The sequence below is a fragment of the Taeniopygia guttata genome, chromosome 6 (assembly GCF_048771995.1).
Source record: "Taeniopygia guttata chromosome 6, bTaeGut7.mat, whole genome shotgun sequence".
Classification (NCBI taxonomy): Eukaryota; Metazoa; Chordata; class Aves; order Passeriformes; family Estrildidae; genus Taeniopygia; species Taeniopygia guttata.
In genome coordinates, this window is record NC_133031.1 from 13,065,268 (window position 1) to 13,087,035 (window position 21,768).

General features: G+C 39.9%; 1 protein-coding gene across 1 annotated transcript; it reads left to right on the plus strand.

Annotated features, from left to right (window-relative positions):
* The first annotated feature begins 8,877 nt into the window (after positions 1–8,877).
* On the plus strand, positions 8,878–21,172 carry PLAC9 (placenta associated 9). Its single transcript, XM_004174775.6, has 4 exons — positions 8,878–9,112; positions 18,736–18,833; positions 19,720–19,840; positions 20,989–21,172. Exons 1-4 carry the CDS (start codon positions 9,055–9,057, stop codon positions 20,997–20,999), a joined length of 288 nt encoding a protein of 95 aa, XP_004174823.4. The 5' UTR covers positions 8,878–9,054; the 3' UTR covers positions 21,000–21,172.
* The last annotated feature ends 596 nt before the right edge of the window (positions 21,173–21,768 follow it).

The following is a 21,768-nucleotide window of genomic DNA, read 5'->3' on the forward strand; positions in this document are numbered from 1 at the left end:
CATGAAGCACTGAACTGCTATCCCTGTAAGACATTCCCAAACAAGCAGCCAGCAATAGAAAAAGGATCTTTGGGAATTTCTGCTGCAGATTTCAGCCCATGTCAAACATTCTTTCAAATCTCTTGCCATTTCCAAACCTGTTCACAGCACTTTAAAACACACCACAATTACCACAGGAAGGAAAAATTAGCTTTCAGCTTTGATTTTTTCTTTTATATGGGTGGAAGGAAGGGTAAGGTGTAAGATGTAACACCAAGTGATGTCTAACACAGTCGCCAGGAAGCTGTCAAGGACGCTAAGTTACAGGTCACCCCAGATGGCATTTCTTTTCAAATCTAGAGTTTCTTACTTCCTTCCTAGCTGCTCTTTGGTGGGTCCTAAGGTAAGGAATCCAATGCCTCAGTGCTGTAGAGCTTTCCAAAGGTTTCATTTACAACTTCCATGCTGCCACCACTCACACTTTTTGTGTTTGTGCAAGGAAATAATGGCTGTATCTACCCAGCTTTAGGCTGAGACCTCAGTAAAAGCAGACTTGGTCAGAGGCAATGCGTACATCTGAAGTGGCAGTTATTGGGAAGTGGTTTCATCCACATCATAATAAAATATTATCTTTTCTTATATAATTTTGAGTCCAAAGAAAGAAATAAATCAACAGTTAAATCAACAGAGAGAACTGAAATACAGTGCTTGTGTGGTGGTGTGTAAGAAAAAGCAATGGTTAGCGCTGGAAATAACTGGAAAATCCAAGTCTCAGAATAACAGTTTTACACTCACCAGGTCATATACAACTGCCAGCCTTTCTCCCTCAGTCTCTGGCACAAACCCCATTAAGAATAGCATAATGTGGAGAGTAACAGCTGCTTCTTTTTCTAGAAAACCTTTTAAACAAGGTTATGCTGCACTTTTCCTGCACTAAAAAATGAAATAGAACCATTTACTGTCAGAATGGAAAACAATGCTTCATTCTCTTGTAACCAGAGAGAACTCAGTTTGGACAGCATTGAGAAAAAATAGCTATGGTCATTGTAAATAAGGACTTTATTGAATTACAGGACTTGAAAGATTGTTTTGAAGGGTTAGCCAAGCTTTTCCCTACACTAAATAAAATTAATAACGTTTCCAACCTCAGTGAGAACAGCATGGGTGGGAAGTGATAGTCTATCCAAAGCAGAGAATTCTTTACAGAATTTGATCACTTGCAGAAGGAAAGAGGGTGGAGACAGTCTGCAGTTAAGCCAAGAAAAACAATAAAAGTTTCTCAGAGAATAGCAACTCAGAAAACCAAAATGATAATTGAGGATTATGCACCATATTGATGCAAATGTGGTGGTAAACCACGGTGATAATCAGCATGGATAAAAAAAATACAGACAAGTCATAAAGAATTGCCAACTTAAAAAAAAAAAAAAAAGAAAAGGAAAAAAAAAGGAAAAAAAAAGAATAGGCACCAAAAATACTCCCATTCCATTCTAATTAAAGATACTAATTTAACTCCTATCTCTGATTCTTCATAAATCAATATTCATAGAGCAGACTGAAATTTCTGCCCCCAGAGTTTATATTTTTGTTTCTATTTGTCAGATAGCAGCTGACCCACAGCAGTAAAATGTCACATTCCCATTTACTATCTTTAGGGATCTCAGAAAAGGCTGACAAGGTAGATTCAAATCAGTGGAAACAGAAGTAGCTTCCTCAAGCAGTATTTCACAGACCCTGAAAGAAAGAGCAAACATCAATTCAAAGAACGTATTTGCTGGAGCAAGAGGCAACAGGGAAGCCTGGATGTGCTGTATCTAAACTTATGGGACAGACAGTATCTGTTTATGTGGGACAGACTGTATCTGCTTTATGTAAACATTTTGCAGAAAGGATGAGATATTTTGCAAGGCAAAGAGCAAAAGTTTACATTAGAGTCCAAAAATTATCTCTTCAAAATAGTATCTATGTCCATAAGAGGTCTAATACCAAGATGCTGAACCAATAGCATCAGATGAGGGAAAATTGGCGACACAAAGCTTGTGCCTTGATGTAACAAAAAAAATGTACATTCTCATCTACTGAGACTAAATAACTGATAAGAACCAGCAAAATATTTTGTGCTGGTATTTGGGATATTTAACTGTAACATCCTGCTTCTCTCAGTTTCAAGTGGTAGGATAACATTTATAATACATGCAGAGGCAGCAGATTAGCATTGCAGATGCATGAAAGTCCATTCTAAGCCACCTCACAAAATCATATCAATGAACAAAGACTGTATCCTGTTATCTTTGAATAACATGAGATCCCTTTTGCTATCAATGGCTCCAGGGTTTTGTCCATGTGGGTCTAAAGCACTGTTCATGCAGTTGTGCTCACACAGAGGGGAAGTGCCCTGGCTGAAGCCCACACAGGGAATCGCTGAAAATCCACTTTGATTCTCCGTGCAGAGAACAGCAACTGTGATCAGCAGTTTCACTTCTGCTTTTCCAGACACATTAGACCTTCAGAGTGGCACCGTGCAATTTCAAAGTACTACTGCAATAATTTTTTTCTCACTAACAGAGATCATCAGGCATTCAAATGGCAAGTGAACCTGAGCTGAAACACAATTAACCTTGGGGGTTATTAACAAATTTAACTCCCAAAGGGATTCTGATTTGCCACAACCTGTACATAAGGACTGCACGATGCTTTCAGAGGTCCTTGCCCTGCCCTTCTGCCGCCTGCTCCCCGCGCTCTCCTTCCAGCAATCCTGCCAAAGCCGCGCAATCAAGTCCCTCCCAGAGGCCCCAGCAGAACACTTTGTGCACCCCGGACTGCTATAATGTCTTCTAAATTCAAACCATAGGCTTTTGCCCCATCAGCTTCTCCTAATTTGCTTTTGTAATGATAAAGAGATTACTTCAGAATTATTTATAGCATCCTGATGATTCATTTGGCTGCTGTCCTCACCTTTGATGCTTCTTATTCTTTGAACACATGCAATAAGCTCTCCATTTCCCTTTGACTTTTTTATCCTCTAATCTTGTATTTCTTCTTTTCTCAGTGTTAATGAGAAGAGATATTAGAGTCACCACTGTGAAAGTCGTACCTTCATTATTCTGTAGATAGCAAAATCCAGTATTCAAGAAGATAAAAACAGATAGCACTTACAGAAATAAAAATTACAGAATGACATAGATTAATATCTGCATTAAGACATAATATTTCTGTTATTCTTACAAAGAGTTCCAGTGGTGGGTATGAACTAAAGAACATTTGGGACAGATAATCTAAAGCATTTTACTGCATCTGGATAGAACACTGCAATAGATCTTTTAACTTTGAGCCAACTAGTCTCTTAAGGCAAGGAAGGCTGTCATAAAATCTGACATTGGAAACAGCATCCATGCAATCCCAATTTCCTACCTGGATGCTGCTTCAGGTGATAATTCTTGCTCCTACTTCTTTCATCTTTAACACTAACTAAACTATTCATGCAGTTACAGCAAACTAATAGCAAGTGTAGCAACCATCAGGCTCCCTCCTAAATGCATATGGAACCAATTGCACTTTAACGAACTCATTAGAAAAAAATTTATAAAAGGGGTGGAGGACAATAGTCAAGTTCACATCTGTTTTCTAGCAATGGGAGTCAATGTTCTGCCTCTAGAGTCTGTGGAGTGTGCTAATCTGTTCATTTGTTCATATGCTCTCAATGCTCCTATGTTCATATGCCTTGAATCAACTTTTAACAGAAATCTTTTCATGGGCTCTTCTCTTCCTTCTTACATTATACTATTTCCCTATGGCAACTACCACAGATCCTCCTATTAAGTAGTGGCATTATGAAAGTATTTATGTTGTCTTTTACTGCAGTTTTTCAGCTGGAATTAAAGAGGTGAGAAGCCATCAGTACCATACAGTAATAACTAGCTGTACTGTTGGGGAATCTTGTTGGACAGGATCCATCATGTGATTAACTACACAGGCAGCAGGATGAAAAAAATTCATACACATTCTTGTTCACCCTCTGCCTGGAAACATGTATTAGAAGCATGTTTGAAGAAAAATTGCAGGTAAAGACATAAGGGATCTGTAATAACAAAGGAACTACTATCCTCCTGCTACAGTATTGTATATTCACTCACACATGTATTTTAAAAGGAATTTTAACCACATTGCCTTTAAAATTATACATACTGTAAATTTTCAGGGAAATGGCAGTAGAGTGATTAGCTTGGCTTCTCTCTCTGGCAAGTCATTCTTCCCCTTGCAAGTCTCCATGACCTTGTGGTAATTAAGAGGAAAGGAGACCACAGCTGAGTAGCAAACAAAAATAGGATTTATTTCCAGCTGTTTCTCTGTTTTGTTAGGTATCTCCACTCACATGGCAAACATTACCTATATTCAAAGGCTTCATATACATGGCTGATGCCTTCCCTAATGGAGAAAGGTACACAGATGATAAGTAACAGACCTTGGCTATTGTCATGACTCGGGTTCAGCAACTCAACACATGAATAGCTTCTCAGGTATCAGCAGGTCCTTCATGGAACCAAATTGTGGCTTCAGTTTCAAGTAATTATCTCATTTAATTGGTGTGGTTTGCAATACCAATCTGCTAAAGACACTAGCTGAGTAATTCTAATTTGGGAATAATCAAGTACTGTAACACTTCCCCTGTATTATTTTCCCTGAATATTATCCACCACAGACTCACAGATCTACTTCCCATTTTCATGTGACGCAAATGGGTGCACGTAAAGTTGCAACAGCAAAGGGCCACAACCTCCTACAATAAAAAATAGAGCAAACATCAGATCACCATGTGTGCAATACAAGACTGGGAGTCAAGAGTCTATTCCTGAATCACTAATTTTGCTGGGAATGTAGTTAATCCAACTTTCTAAGGTTTTTTTTAAAGAAAAGAAAGGTTTCTTTTCATTAAAATGGGCGTGCATACTGCATATCATATTTCATAGGGTTCCTGAGGCATGGCCAGGCTTCATAAAATGCCTGAAATCTATCAAATGAAAGGATATAGCTAGTTAAAAATACAAAACAAACAACATAATTCACTAATATTCCATGTGACCCACCTTTTCCTTCAGCTTTCTGATTCAGTTTCCCTGCGGATCATTGCTCAGGAAGCTGAAGCCACAGACTGAAAACAGCCTGCAGCCATGGGACACTTACCTAATGCTGGAGAACAGAATCCAGCCTGGTGTGCTGGCACCAAGATGACACCAGAGAGTCAATTCCTGTAGCTGACTCACCGCTGGCTCTAGGCGAGGCACAAGATGTATTGTTGTGAAGAAGGCTGGATCAGTGTTGTCTGCTCCATGACACACAGGCTTGTTAACTTCTCCAGGGAGGGCAGGGACAGCGCTGATCTTCACCCTGCTTCACACTGCAAACCACGTGATATGGGTTTTTTAATTGCATCAGCGATTATGCCTTTATGACAATAGCAGCAGAACTTGACGCTTTTTGATGGCCCCTGCGAATCGAGATAATAAACACGAGTACAAATTGATATGCAACAGACCAGAGAAGGGCTTGCACTGGCACAGTGAAGGTGGACACTCATTCAAGGCTGCAGACCTGTAACTCCAACAGAGGCTGCCCCATGAACAGCAGAGGCATGGAGGCTCTGTGGAGACTGCCAGGGATGTGTGCTAAGAATCACTACTATCCAAAGCTTTAAATAGTAATGTCTACTTCATTCCAATGAAATTACCACTGCAACAGGCCCTTTGTTCACCTAACAGAAGTACTGTTGCAGAGCAAATTTCTGCTTCCCTGAGAAGCAGCCTAAAAGCTGCATGCCTGCTCTGCACAAATCAGCCTCTCCAGTTAACAAAATTCTGCTTCTCCATCTGTTCAACAACTGCTCCAACCCAGAGTCAGAAACCAAATGAATTAAGAGAGTAAAAGTAAGTGACCTCTTCCAAACGGATCATGTAACAAGTCTCAATTTACATTAGGTATTCAACAGCCCCCAAGTAGCAAGAACTTCTGGTCATGAGCAGCTGACAGAAGTTAAGCCTGTGACAAGAGCCCAGGGTACCTCTGTGGTCCCTAATGGAGACAAATCTTCTCTCAGGGGCAGGTAGGCAGACTACACAAACCTTGCACAGATTTCATCATTCACCAGTGTTAAACCCAGGGTGGTGATTATACTCTTTCATTTTCTTCTCTTAAGGGTAAGGCACTTTCCTCTCCCTACAAGGATTGGCTTCCTATCATATTTTTGTCTCTCCACTTATTTTTCTCTGTGTTTCACATAAAGTCCTGTTTTTCCCAAGAGTTTGCTCAGCTACACCCTTCATCAGCCCATGCTGCAATGTGATTTTTTCACATGGCACATATGTCCTCTGTCAACATATACCCTTTTTTATTTAGTCCATTCCTTCTCCCTGTGCACCCTGTGGGATCACTGTGCAGTTATGTATTGCTTTTGCCAAGCATTTAACTAGTCCAATAAAGAGATACAGAAAGACTGTACCAAAAACAAACTCTCAAAATAGACTTAGTCTTTATGTTGCCCTCCCTTTCACCAAACTGCCTGCTGGCATAAATTCACATCCCTGTTCACTGGTATGCTTTTTTTGGCCTCCAGTATCTTGGGAACATCTCAACAGCTGGATTGTGTGCAAACCTACATTCATATGATCTCATTGTGTTCTCATATATGGCCATTTCAAAGATGAATGTGCTAAAGAATGCTTTCTCTGATGGTAATCAGTTACTGCCAAACTTCTCAGAACACAAATATGTTTGCATCATATTCTTTCTTCTGCTCACACATCTTCTGTCTTCTGAAAAACCTGCTTTACAATTCAATGGTATTGTTACATCCCCAGATTTTTTGTACTTTAGTTGCCAGTTGTCTTACCCTGCAGCTTCCTTCTGAGTATTTATAAATTACAAAAGCAAGCTGAGGTAATTACCCAAGATGACCAAAAATCTCAGGACAGGTAGTCCTACTGAAAAGCAGAATCCCACTTGGCAGAAATGTTCCTTCTGGCTGCATTTCCCTGCAGTGGAAAAAACTACTCTCTGATTACAGAAGCAACCCCTAGAGGATAACACTAGAGAAAACCCACACTATTTTGTTTAGTTCTCCATGGCTATCAGACCAGCACCTCACTATAGTCAAACATAACACAGTATGCAAAAATATGCAGGAAGTGCCTAGAGGGACAACTTTTCCAGGAGTCTGAGAGCAATTCAGGAGGAACCTCAAGGAAACATGCTCTAAAGGGGGTGAGTGGCCTCAGCAAAGGTGGTCTGGAATGGAAATTTCCATATTTTTTACAGTGTGTTGAAGGAAAAACTGTTTCAATGAATGTTCATTGGTTTTTAGTGTGTGGCATAGAGGATGGCAGAGAGAGCTTGCAGAAATCCTCCATGAACAGACTCCCTTTGCAATACAGAGAATGCATTGGGTGATTCTGCTGAAAAAGGACGGAGGAAAAGGACAAACACATTCAGAAAACAGCAGCCAACTGTTCATTAATATTCTTCTTCTGCTCCCCAGTCCCCTCTCTACACATAGATAATCTCTCACTACAAAAAATCACAGCCTACCACATCAGCATCTCATATTGAAACACAGGGTACAGCTGAGGGTGGACTCACCTTTATCTTTTCCAGTTCACCTCTCAGGGCCTGTTAATAAGAAATTAAGATCTATGTAAGTTTTCAGCCCGCATAATCAAATTTATTCTCAAAACAAGAATTCATAAGAGTTGCAGTATGCTACATAGTGATTCAAGCCAAAACACCCAGAAAAACACTAACACTCCAATTTTCACAGCTAATTTAATTCTTTATTTCATAAGAATCTTAACTAATTCAAACCAGCCCTGAGGGCTTAATAAACACTGAGGTTGTTCTAGGCCTCAAAGTTATCAGATAAATTCCTGTCACAGAATCTCTGTTGCAACAGAGTTTACAACCTAACTTGTTATGGAAGTCACTGAGAATGATTATTCTTTGGACTGTAAGATAGCATCTCTACAGGATCATTTTCAGATATTCTAAGAACTGGATTCTTTGACTGCTAGCAGGGTGGTAAAGACCAAGGAAATCTGTTCTAGTTTGCAGGGGTTTATTTTCAATGGTTAAAACACTGTCTATCCTGAACAATGGCCTTTAGGATTAAGTAGGATGCCTTACTGGCCTCTCCTTATTTCTTGCAATAGTTTGAAAAAAGATAACTCAAATGAATATGAGGAACAATACCAGGAAGGAGATACCTTAAATATTTTAACACTAACCTAGAGGAGTCAAAGATTGATGCTTCTCCAGACAACACCCAGGAACCTGCAGAACAAACAATGTTCAACCAGGATCCTGCTAAAAATCATACATGTTACTGGGCTACCATGATTAGTGCTATTTTTACCAAGCCAACCAATTTTAAAATCCTGCCAAACTGAGAAGAGCTCAGATGGCTCCTCAGGAGGTCCTATGATAATGTCCAAACATAAAGCACCACAGACAGTTGTAACTTCCCACAAGACTGCCACACATTGTACTGCCCAAGGAAGATGTTTCTGCACTCTTCAAAAAGAGCATAAAATGGTAAAAGCCCTATAAGCTCACAAGATCTGAAGATACTATGTTTTCCAATGCTTCTGCTTGCCCCAGATGAAATTCTACAGGGAAAAAAACATCCAGCACTCCTTCTCCTCTTTTCTCCCTTCTTTGCCTTGCTCCACTTGCTATATTTACAGGATCCAAACTTTTCATTGAATTCCATTGTAATCTGTGTAAATAAACGCAAGAGTAAAAAAAAAAAAAAAAACAAAAAAACAAAAACTAATTTTGGAGAGCCTGGGCCACTTCCAGCTTGCCTGAATAGCTGGGCTGTGCATGGAGCTGGAAGGGTGTTTTTAAAAGGAGGGAAGCAGAAGGGAACAGCTTAAGAATCTTGGCTCAGGCTGGGCATATTTCCGCCTAACTCTGGCTAAACCTCAGCACGAAGGGCTGGACGAGGAGTCGATAGGAAGCCGGGCAGGAGGGAGGGAGGCTGCAGGGCTCTCCAGCACAGCCACGGCAGAGCCCGGCCAGGCTGGAACCATGCTTTTCCTCTGGGCACTGGCATTCGTTCTCGTCCTGCAGGAGCAAGATCCTTTAGGTAAGTGACTGTGAACTTGCAAAGCAAAAACTGTAGCTTAATCTCAGTATGGTCAAAGACTTTGCATGGGGTGGGAGGGGGAGGCAAATATTTGCTTAATTTCTCTATGGATTTTATGTGAAGGTGACACAGGTATCTGTCAAAATTCTCTGATTTGAGAAGTAAAACTTCATTTCTGTGACATTAAAGTCTGTCCTGTAGGCATATCGCTTTGGTAGATTTGAAGATTTTTTACTTCTTACAGGAGATAGTATCACTCTACCTTCAGAAATTTAGAACCACATTGAAGTGCTGCAGACAGTGCTCTGAATTTCTGTAATTACTGTTCTGGCAGCCGTATTAACATCACACTAATCCACTTGGAAATGAGATTGAAGTTCAAGGTTATTAGAGAAAGATTCTCCTTTATTCAAAGCCGCCTTTTAAAATTTTCTGGTAAGAGCATCACGATTTTGTTTCTTCTGCTTTGGACTACTTATTCCTGAGATTTTGAGGTACATAATGACTTCTCCCAAAAGCCTTGGGAGAACAAAGAATAAACAGAGAACATCTCATAAGTCTGCATCTGAATTCTACTTTCATTAACAAGAGATTAGCACTGAATAACCTGTAATCACATTGTAGTGTGACTGAAAGCTATTCAGTTTCACTAGTTCGAGGGTTTACAGTCCCTGTGTAACCACAAACCTGGCTTCCCAGCCTGTTTGCACTACATCTTTTCTGCTATCTGAGCCTCAGGTTTATTTTCCCTCTAGTCCTACTTTCTTGACAAGACAATAGTTGTATTTCATGGCAGGGTAGTAAGAGCCTATTACATTCAAAACATTTCCTAAAAAACTGTTAGTCCCTTCTACCCCCAAGTTCTAGTCACTCTTCATCTCCCTGACTCCCTCCTACTTAATTACTTTGTGATGTTTATCTCAGTGATGAACTGAGATATCAATGCAACACCAAGAGCACTCTGTTTTCACTCCACAAGAATTCACTATCCTCTCACTAGTTTTGCGAGCTTCATTGGAATAAATGTGAAATAAAAGAAAATAACAAATGGCTTTGTCTATTCCCATAAAAGTAGGGTTTTAACCTAAAATAATTCGCAAACTCAGATAAAATTCGGTTAATTATAATAGCACTTCAATAATAACTGCAGAGGAGACTAGCACCTAGTATCATGCCAGGTGGCAGCTACTCAGTCAGCAAACCACATTGACTGTCTTAGTGGTTTTCATGCAAAATGAGAAATTTTGTGTCGGTCATGGCCAGGGGAGCACCCTGCCAGACTGAAGGCTTTAAAAAGCCATCCCCACTTTCCCTCTGCTACCTTTGGGTTTGGAACATTACTTTTGATTCCCTTGCAGATCTCCCCATCCTAACTCCCACGGGTTCCTCCCAAAAATTATTCAGCCAAACTAGAATTCACATTTTAATTCAGCCATTAATATAAACATTCTCACATTCAAAGCTCAGCCTCCAAATGATTCAGGGGGAGAGGCTGGCACGGGAGCCCTTCTGGATGCAGCCATGTGCTCCTGGCACATGAAGTTACAGCGCTTTGCTGCCGGCGCTGGGTTAATTTGCGAGGCGCTGCTCAAACGCAGCGCACAGCGCAGCCTGGAGCACAATACCCGCCCCATTTAAACGTGATTCCAGGCGAATCGTTCCGAGGGGTGTGGCACCCCAACAGCGAAGATGTTGCTCCGTGTTTATGGTGGCAGAGAGGTGACCTGGAGCTCTGGGTAAACAAGGACCTGCCCCGCGACAGGGACCAGGAGCGGAGCACGGCAGCACCGAGCGCTCCGCCAGGGACAGCTTCCAGCGGAGGCGCGGCTGCCCCGCTCCCAACAGCGGACGTTTCACTCGCTGTTAACTACAACTTAAAGTAAACCAAGCGTATGAATGCTTCTCTTCATTCACAAAACGTTTTTTCAATTCCCAAGATGTTTTGAAACCTCTGATATTCACATGCAATATCAAAGCTGGAAGTTCTATATGCTAGGCAATTATCTAGAAACTGGGGGAAAAAAAAATCCTTTCAGAAGAGCCAGATTCTGCCCCAAATTGACCATTTGCTTTATCAAAGAGGAGCACTTTTTCTCTAGGAGATTAAACCCCTACATTTTAGAATTAAAGCCACTGTAAAAATTTATTATAGATATCCTATTTTAGGCCAGATTTGGACTCATATTTCTCTACTAACAAATTAATAACGTTTTAACCTATACTCCATGTTATAGGTATTTTCTGTCTTTACAGAAACCTATCAGCATTATTGTCTCCAACGCAAGGATTACAGTCCTTGCAGAACCCACCTTTGAGCTCTAACAAAGAAGGAGAAATAAAGTCTGTGACAACAAAGTGCACCCCAAAATAACTGTGTTTTTTAAGATTGTGAGGTATCTGGAGATCAGGGTTCAGTGAAGAAGTGAGTATTTTATAAAGATATTTTATCTATCTGTAAAGTCCTATGTTTTCTTATGTTTAGTTAAAAGGAATTTAAGTTCTGTGGACTTTGTAACACCCAAACATAAAGCAAAAATTAGTATCAAACTCCCCCAAAAAATCAGGAATTTAGAAATATAGGACTCCTGTTGTTCACCTGCAGGATGTGGCTCTATCCATAAATGCAGCTGATCTGCTCTGGCTGAAGCAGATGTAAGTCCTGGGCCTGAATGTCAGGATCTACTATGTATGTATGTGTGTGCATCTGCCCTTCTCTCACTATTCTACTTCCCGAGTTGTTGCAGAATGGATGAACTGTCTGCCAAGATAAAATATATCTTCAGGCAAGTTCTTAGATTTCTTCAGATATTAGAAACAAACCTAAAATTATATTCTTTCATTGTACTTATTTCTTTCTACTATCATGACTTAGACATAGGAAAACTACACAATCACAGAGCTGACTCACCTCGCCCACTCCCCATGACAATCATTTCTATTACTAAACACAGACCAAAAGCCATGTCCTCAGAAAATTGAGAAACTCTATCCCCTGATACCACTGCTTATCCTCAAATTGATGGTGGAGTCCATTATTTATGTATCTTACATCCTCCACTTTCAAGCCAGCCTTAAGCTCTCTAATTCTGCACAACTTGGACTCTTTTATAGAAGAATATACATATGTGTGTATATATATATATATATATATATAAAAAATATAGTTCCTCTTCTTCCTAAACAGCTTCCCCTACAGCTTCTAGCTATAATCCTTCTAACATTTAGCCTTGGTTTCCGTAACAAAGATACATTCACATGAAAATAAATACATAATAAAAGCAAACTGTTCTGCAGCCCAAAGCATCATTGTAAGATAAAGCATGAATTAAGGTACCTGCTAATTACATAGCTTGTGTCTCTTATTAGTCCAATTTCCTGCAGTCATTTTCCATTGCAAGAGAAGCAGGAGCAAGAGGATATTCTCTGGCTGCTTGTTCAGGAGACCAGCATGCTGAAAACACTCTTCAAGCCAGTAGTTTCCTCACAGAAACATTTAATTACTATCCTTCCTTTGAATTAAAATACACAAAATTTAAGTGCTTCTTATAATCACAGATATGGTCAAACAGCAGAAAAAGGAAAGTAGTTTTTCAAGTAGCAATTTTGCTTCTCGCACATAGCCATGGCAGGGGCCCAGATTTTTCTGTGCCTTAAAAAAATACACCACACACTGGGAGCATGAACTATCCCTGGTCTTGTGCACTCCCTCTTAGTCTCCACTGCTGGGTGAGAGATGGATCCCCTTATGAAATGAGAATTACATGGGTCACAACATCAAAAGTTGCCTGTAAATGAAAAGTTTTACACAGAAATATATGCTATCCAGTCAGGAACAATTGGTGTGAGGTCCCATTTCTGATTTTGCACATTTCACAAGCACAAGTGATGTGTGATTGGACCAGAACTCACTGTGACAAAGTCCCACACCCAGGTGGATGGGACACACCAGGCAGACATGAGAACTCGTGGGTTGGTACCTGACTCACCTTCCTTAATATATTCCCCAATCCCTGAGATTCCCCCTTTGCACCTTCTCTTTCAGGTAAAAAAGAATTAAAACAAGTACAATCTTAACTAATGTAGGATCTAAAATAATACTTATAGCAGTATATTCTACAACTTGATAAACAGAATACGAATCAGGTGTGCAATTTTGGAACTTGATTTTCTGAAATGGTTATTTAGCTTCTAAAATTAATATTAAAAACAACTAATTTCATAGAAGAAACTTAATTCAGGATGCTTCCCTTATCAGAGGATCATAACTCTTAGATACCAGAGAAATCCCTTGGATTTTTTATTATGTTTGAAACCTTTCCAGGACTTGACATTTAGGCAGGAGTTGAAGTATTCAGTGAATGTACAGATTACAGACTAATCCCTAATCAGGCATTAAAAACTTTCTATGTACCTTCTTGAAATTAAAAAAAACAAACAAACAAACCACAAAACAAACAAACAAAAACCCAGCATTCTCACAACTCCTAAATTTCAGATCTTCCTGTACTGTCAGTTTATTGTCTAATATACCATGCCTGATTTCCATTTCCCACTTTGGATAAATCATATTGACCCTGTATGAAATTTACCTTGCTGTTCTGCCATGAAAGCTAGAGCCTAGTAAAGGTGTGTGTACATTTAAATATTTACATGTATATATATATTTATATGTGTATATTCTTATGCAAATATAAGCACACCCATGCAGTTGCCTCCAGTGTGAAGCATACGGCAGTGTGTAAATTGCTAAGGAATTTTATTTATTACAACTCCAGCAGTCCTTATTGCAATCACTAAAGATAAGAATTCCCTTATCTTTAAGAAAATAGAGACTAAACTCAAAAAGAAGTTCAGAGGTATCTAAATCACAGCTAAGCATTATGGATTACAGCCAGAAAGATGCTCTATGTCCAGTTAAAGATATGCTTTTGAGTGGCTAAGAACCTGAAGGGAATCTGTGCTCCAAAAAGCATTTTCAGTACAACACTTGCCATCCAAATCAATTATTTTTTATGTCCTAACAATAAAATTTGATATGACTTGAGTTATATAAAACAGCTTAAAATGAATTTAAACGTACTGGTGATAATAAAACTGGTAGTGACACAGAAAGTTAATTCAGTACTTCCATATCCAAGGATGCCAATGTAATTAAGAGCTGACATTAGTGGAAACTAACTTTGATGCCTTGAAGAATACCCCCCAAAATTAAATATGACTAAGTTTTAGCTTAACATAGTCTGTGGTCTGAAAGCACTAGTACTGGTAATTATTAGTATCAGTTCAGGTTCAAAGCAATTGAATCTTTCCTGATTTCAGCTGCAAGTTATCTTCACCAATCACTCTGAAAACTATGTGATTTCTTGAGCTAGCATTTCAAAATTACATGCAAATTTCCAAGTGGAATCCAGCACTTATATTTAGAGAAAAAATAATTTAAGCAAGGATCAGCAAAATCCATTCAGAAGTGTGTTTCATTCCTCCCAAACTGGTTAGTGAATTAATTATTTGAACTTGATCCTCCAGTTCATTACCTTTTTCCTGTTGGAACATAAATCATTACTACTGCCATTCCTTTTCTCATCTAAGGCTGTCTGGCCATATGCTATGTTTTAGGAATAAAATGATACTACTAAACCTAAGGCAGTGCAAACAAAAACACACAGCACAGCATGTTTTCTTGAAGAATTAGCCATGTTCTCCTTTATTCCCCTTGCTCTATCATGTGTTTTCAGGCTTCCTCATTTGCCATCTGGTTCCTATTTCAATCTCCTATGTCTTTCACTTGGCTTGTGGCCTGCTTTGTTTTATGCCTCCTGCCCTACTGAGCACAAACAAGAACTTTATAGGTTTTAAGACCAGTGGAGAACATTGTGGTCACTCACCTTGACCTTCTCTGTAATGCAGACCAAAGAATCCAACCCAACAATTTCTAGATCACGTCTGTAACTTCATTTGGACCACCAATGTGACATTAGGAAGGATAATTTAAAAGACCTACCAGATCTGTGTGGTCACATACTTCAGTTCTGGCCATTCTAGTAACCACAGAAAATGACAGCAGAGAGGCAGTTGCTCAGGTTTATTCTAATGCCGACCATTAGCAACTACTTGGATGCTCAAAATGGACCATTTTGAATAGCACCTGTATAGAAAAAACCCTGACAGTCCTAGAAGGGAACTTCGTCAGGGAGCATAGAGAAGCAACATCTTGTGGGGTGGGGGAATATATTGAATGTACAGGCAGCAGAAGAGCTGAACTGAGGGATATTCTTAATCTAAGGCCTCTGTTCTTAACCTGTTTAGTAAGGCTGTTTTGATTCTCACTTCATTGCTCTTTCTCTCCCTTGCTATAAATTCAAGTTCTCTACAGTCAGGTTGACCATGATACATAGATCTTACTCTCCATTGTGCTACTTCTTTCAAACTTTAGGCATATTTTTCTAGGAAACAGATCCTTATTAACAAGCAGTTCAGAGATGCTCCATTTCCCTGCCAGGGTCTGACTGTATCACAGCCCAGGGTGGTTAGAACAACCCAGATTTATGGGCACCATCTATGTAGGACAGAGAACTTAATCAAGAGGAAAAAAGGCATGAGTAATTTTCTCATCTTGAACACAAGAGTTCTGACTCTTGATGGAAAATAACCACCCTATATATCAAATAGAATGGATTTCAAGAATTTAACTAAACATCTCACTTGTAAGAAACATCAGGTGGAAATTTGCAGATGGGACATTAACTGAAAGGTAATGTTCTCGCTGCCATATTGAAATGTTACAAGTCCCTGCATGATATAATCTATTACATTTCAAATGAGAGAATTAAGACATTGAAATATGCCTCCTACACTTGTCTAAACTGTCAGAAGTTGCAAGCACCCACACATTTTAAATATGTAATTTATATGGCATACAAAGAACACTTCACTTTTAAAAGTGGTTAGCTTCAAAACTTACTACCAAAGTCATTTCTATTTACGCACGTGCTTTGAAACACAGACAAGGAAAAATTCCAATTTTCATTTAAAAAATGTTTCTTCAGTAACTTCAGAAAGCAAGTACCTGGAATTATCCTAAGAAGTCATTAGTCTTTCGCTTACATAGTTTGCAGCCTTCGCTCTTTGCTTCCTTTACATGGTGACTGTTATTATTATATGCAGCAGAGATGCTGCTGGAGTAAGGTCAGTGCCAAAGGCAGATAGTGTCCCTTTATTTTACCAGTTGCAATAGAGAAGGGCAGTGCTCATAAGCAACATTCCACGTGCTGTCTTTGAGCACATGGAAATTACTGCTTGGGCTGAATTGCCTGACCATGGTGACCCAGATATGTGCCATATTTACAAGGACCGGATGTGTCCTGTGAACAGCCCATCCCAGAGATAAAGCTGTGGCTTAAGACCTAAAGCCAAACAACAGAATAACAACGGGCATTTTGGGAAGCCAAAGCCTCAAGCCAGGACTCAGAAAAAAGAAGAAATCTACACTGACAAAGCACTGGCTGCCCAGCCAGCAGCAGCTGAAATAGCCTGTTCTGGCATGGTGGTGAAGGGACAATGACAAGAGCCTGAGCAGCTCTGTTCTAACAAGACATGGACATGCAGGTCCTGAGAGGGTTTCTCCTAGCTCAGCCCTCTCACAGCTCCATACTGTGAGGGCTACAACTAGACATGCTTTTGCTTATACTAACCCTTAGCCTTGCTAACATCAGGTGTCAGGTGCTTCTGAGACACTTAGGCTTGGCCTGTTTGTCAAATGTTTAGGCACTGCACTAACTCTGTGGTTCTGAGTGATATCTTACAGCCGTGTCAAACCCTGTTTGACTTGGTCCTCCTTCAGTACTCCAGCCCATTACAGCTGCTGAGGCAGCAAAGCGCTTGGAGCAATGGAAAGCTGCCTCCCTCTGTGTCAGGAGAGGAACCCAGCACCCAAAGGAACCAAGAGCCCTGTGGCTCATAGCAACCCCTTAACCTCATTCTCTAGATGCACACAAAGCTGTGCAGTGCTTTGCTAAGCTCACATAAGATGCAACAACCTTATACTGGCTGTACATGGTATGTATACATGTGCTTTGAATATCAGTCATCCACCATATCTAACCTCTCCACCTACAAACACCTGCCTAGAGAATCAGCCACCACAATTTCAGTATTTCCACACTGTTCCAGTCATAATGGAAAAAAAAAAAAAAGTAAAGAAGCAAAAATTTTGAGAAATAGCATGGTTCATTTGACCACTAAGATATAACAACACTCACAAACCACCACCACTAGCAGCAAAGAGGGGAAAAGAAAGGGCAACTGCAAAGCAGCTGGTGTTGAAATACCTGCTGTATTTCAGCACTCTTCTGTAGTCCTTGGGATTCTGTCCTAACAGCACCACCTCCTGGTGCCTGCACTAAAAAACCCAACCAAATCTCTGCCAAACCAATTTCTAAATAATGCCCCAGTAAGTCAGGTCACTGTGTAATTGCTCCTCCACCCTCCAATTCCAAGGATGCCATTCCAACTCAGAGTACATCTCTCACCCTCCCAAACTGCAGTGATCCTTATTGACACGTTTGCCATCACCTGACGCCTACACTCCAGAAATCTTGGCACAGGCTTGAGATAAAGCACTGCAGCAGTTCCAAACCACTGCTCTGGCACAGCAGCACTGAAGACAGAATTAGTTACTGCTCGTGTGTCTTACTGTTCTTTACAACACAAGCTGTTTTGTTTTTGTTGCAATCAAACAATGACAGAATGAGTTACTGCTGCTTCCTCATTATCATAGCTGCTTCAAGCATCAAACAAGAGCAAAACCTAACTTTACATGCAGGAAGATATGTTATCACTTTAGCACAGTTTAAAATATTCCACTACAGTCCTCTGCACACATTTGAAAATTTAAATGTTACTGAATGCTGCACAGAAGTTATGAAAAGCAAATAGGCTCCACTAAAGCATGGACACCAGCAGCTACTGACCCTTCATGGAACACAGCCAGTATAATGAAAAGTTCAAAGAGCAAGAGCTCGTGAGTACTAAGAGGTAAACACAGATAACTGAGCTATATCTCACACAGAAATATGTGACTTTGTGCATAGCACCAAATGTGCTCAGAAATGAAACATTTTTTATTGTTTCCCTTCCCATTGCAAAGTCAGACTGTATAGGACAACTTTCTGGCAGAGGAATCATCAGCAATCATGAGCATCTATTTAGAAAGTGGACAAGCTTAGCTACTCTTCAAAGCTTTACCACACCAACTGCTTCTGAAGAAAGCCTATGAGGAACTGTTGTGTAAGGCAGATCTTCCCAATAGTTAGGTTTTACACTTAAGAGAGACAAGAGTCACAGCCTATAAACTTACCCTACACAGGTAGAAAAAATAGATTGTATAAAACAAACACAACATAAACAGAACAAAACAAACACCTGTGGCAAGAGAAAACACCTTGTTCCAACCAATATGACATGTGCAGGCAAGTATTGATGCACAGCTGTAGTTATTGGAAACGTTCATTTCCTATATTTGGCTCATAAACAATGCTGTGTAGCATGCAAAATACCACTTCAGAAATCTGAAAAGCAAGGACTGCTATTAAACTTCTGCTAATTAACTGTGTCTCTATTTCCAGCTGCTGGTGATCCTGTCAGCATGGTACCTGGAAGTTCAGAAAGAGGAAGCTGGTGTAATGAACATATGATCCATGAACGTTTAGACATTATTGAAGAGGTAAGAGGGATTGTGCTGGCTCTTGAACCTTACCAGACCTCTGCCCTATCCTTTTGACCAAATAAAATAGATGTTTCTAGACAGTGTCCCTTCTTGACTTTATTCTAGTCAAGGTTGGACTACTTTTTCCAGATGCCATCATTTATAACTATCCATAAAGCTATTATCACCAGAAATATATAATCTTGGTGAATTCCAAAAATACAATTAACAGTTTATCAGCCTTTTCTAGATTGTTTATAACTGTGGCTTTAACCTAAAAATCTCAGAATTGGTATTTGTAAAGTTTCACATTGGCTTATGTGTAGATGCAAGTTCTGCAGGTGACTCCAAGACAGACAGATAAAGAAGTTTCTGCTCTGGGATTCCAGGAAAACTGCAAAGTTTGATTTTTTTCCCCTGGTGTCTTAAGCACTTACAATATACCTGCTAAATATTCTAGGCTGGGTAGGTCCCAAACTTCATGCAGTGGTTCTCAAATGGAAACATTACCTCTCTTCTGCTCTAGTCCCAGCCCTCATCTTTCCACCCCATCAGCTCCTCTCACTGTCCATGTAGATTCTTTTATTGCATTTAGTAAATTGCATTTCTCTCAGAAATGAGAAATAATTAAAAACAAGCTAATGCAAAGCTCCAAGAAGTCAAGTTTTTCTTTAGACAGGGGAGCTGTAACATAACTCTTGCAAAACCAAGTGCTAATACTTGGTGCCACTAGAGGCCAGCAGAACACAGGAAGTGTTTAAACCTGCAATGCGTATTAGATTAAAGTAGCTGTTGGCATTATAGGACATGAGGTTTGCATTTCCACAAACACATCTGGTCCAATTCCTTCCACTTGACCCTCTGACTACCTCCTTTCTCCATTTGTCTCCCTTGTTTCCATTAGAAGGTAATAAAAACAGTGGAGCACCTAGAATCAGAAGTCAAATCGCTCCTCAACATCATCAGTGAGACAACAATGAACATCCCCACCGTTCCAGGAACTCCACTTATAGACGTTTTTGATGGTCAGTATTTCATCAGGTATAACCTAAGTTGAAAAAAAGGGTTACACATGTTATTATTAAATATGCCATATTTTTTCTCTCAAGATGTGAACTAATTCAGCTCAGGGTAGCTAAGGCCTCAGAACTGGGGGCCTCAGGACCCCAGCTGTGAGTCCAGTTTGGAAAATCAGATTTCAAAAACCACTAGGTTAGGAGAAAAGGAAGCAACTCACCTTAGAACAGCAGGACAGATGAAGTTATCTCAAGGTCCCTTTCAGATTTAAGATCCTGTGATTCTTTAGCTTCATGTGTGACAAAATGAGACGGCAACAAAAGTTTACAAAACTGGAGGTATTGCCACTTTGATATCCTAAATCCAACTTCGACATGTAAGCCCCTCACACAAAACATGCTCCTGGATAAATGTTTTTGGAATAAATTAAACCACAACAGAAAGTAGTCGGATGAGACCACCTATTATACTCACTTTCTTATAATGCTCTATGCTCTTCATCCTCTGCCTAAATATTATCAACAGTGCATTTAAGAAGGCAAGACACTCTTGGTGGAAAATAAACCACTTGTGGACAGATTAAAGCATCCACAGACATGTTTATGAAGTCAGTTTTGTCAGTGCCCTGCTGTTTGTTCATTTAAGATAGCTGTACCTGGGCACACTACAGTGCACTTACATGATGGAAGTGGACTTGAAGAAGACAGCAGTAGAGTTCACGCTGGTTTTTGGTTCTTGAAGTTGGCTGTATGGATCTGGTAACCATGACTGACACTGTTCTCACCAACTTTATTACCCATTGAAGTTTACAGTTTTCTGTGAGGGGCAGTTAACAGGTTAACAATTAAGTTACTCCCATACAATGGAAGGGGGTATTCCAGTAAACTGAAGAGTATTCCAGTAAAGCATTGCAGTGGATTTAAAACAGAAATCAGCACAGTTGCAGCAAATCTATAGCAAGTACTACTCAGATCTTGCAACAATGGCCAAACTGCTCAAGAATTACAGGTTGGACCTTCCTTCTATGATTTCGTGAATCAATGTGACAAATCCCCACTTTAGAGTAGCAAGATTCATGTTTTAAAAGAGATTTATCCACAAAGATTGATCCTGATCTCATAACCAAAAATAATCACATCAACTCTTCTGTATACAGATACCAGCTGAGCACTGTGAAGACAGAAGACAGCTGAATGTAACAGTGTGGTTGTCATAAATATTTGCACTTCAGATCATTTAATAAGCTTGTGTTTCCAGAATGCATGCAGGGTGAACAATACTCAGCTGTAGTTTGTCTTCTGTGTTGTTTGCTTTATAATAAAAACGTATTTGCTTCCAGACACAGTTTTAAAATTTGCATTCTAAATCTTTCAGGAGCCATACTTTATGAAAACTGCCTTTCAAATACAGCATTGTCAGTAAGAAAACAAGACTAGGTGGTGTTCAGGACTAAAGCACAGCTAACAAACTTCTCTCAATTCAAAAGCTTCCTCCTTCCCTTGCAAAGAAGTGAACTCTTGATATTGGTTTCAGCCAACAAAGATAGACTTCCAGCTGCAAATTCCTCTCAAGACATGCTCAGATTGTCTGACAGAAATGAGAGGATGGTCTGCCTTTGTACATAGGACATCCTGCTGCCACTGGCCAAAATGGGAGTCCTGTCAGCAAGCCCCAAGCAGAATCCATCATTTGGACACACACTACCATATTATTCTGTAATCGTTACATTCTCCTCCCTTGCCATGGTGACAAATGCAATCCAGAATTAAATCCAGGACATTGCCTTTTTCTTTCAAGACAAATGGCACTAGAACTTCTAGGAAAAAGGGCGTGCCTGACCCTTACACAACAGAGGGAAAACACTTAGATGTGTGTGAAGTAAGGTGAGTTAGCATGTTCTTGATTAACAAGCAGTCTATTTTCACTGAGCTAGTTT

Bases quoted from the DNA above. Each gene is read 5' to 3' on its own strand.
- PLAC9 (XM_004174775.6), top strand. From the start codon at position 9,055: ATGCTTTTCCTCTGGGCACTGGCATTCGTTCTCGTCCTGCAGGAGCAA. The intron at 9,113-18,735 runs GTAAGTGACTGT...CTCTATTTCCAG, and splicing joins GCAGGAGCAAGATCCTTTAG to CTGCTGGTGATCCTGTCAGC. The intron at 18,834-19,719 runs GTAAGAGGGATT...TGTTTCCATTAG, and splicing joins GTTTAGACATTATTGAAGAG to AAGGTAATAAAAACAGTGGA.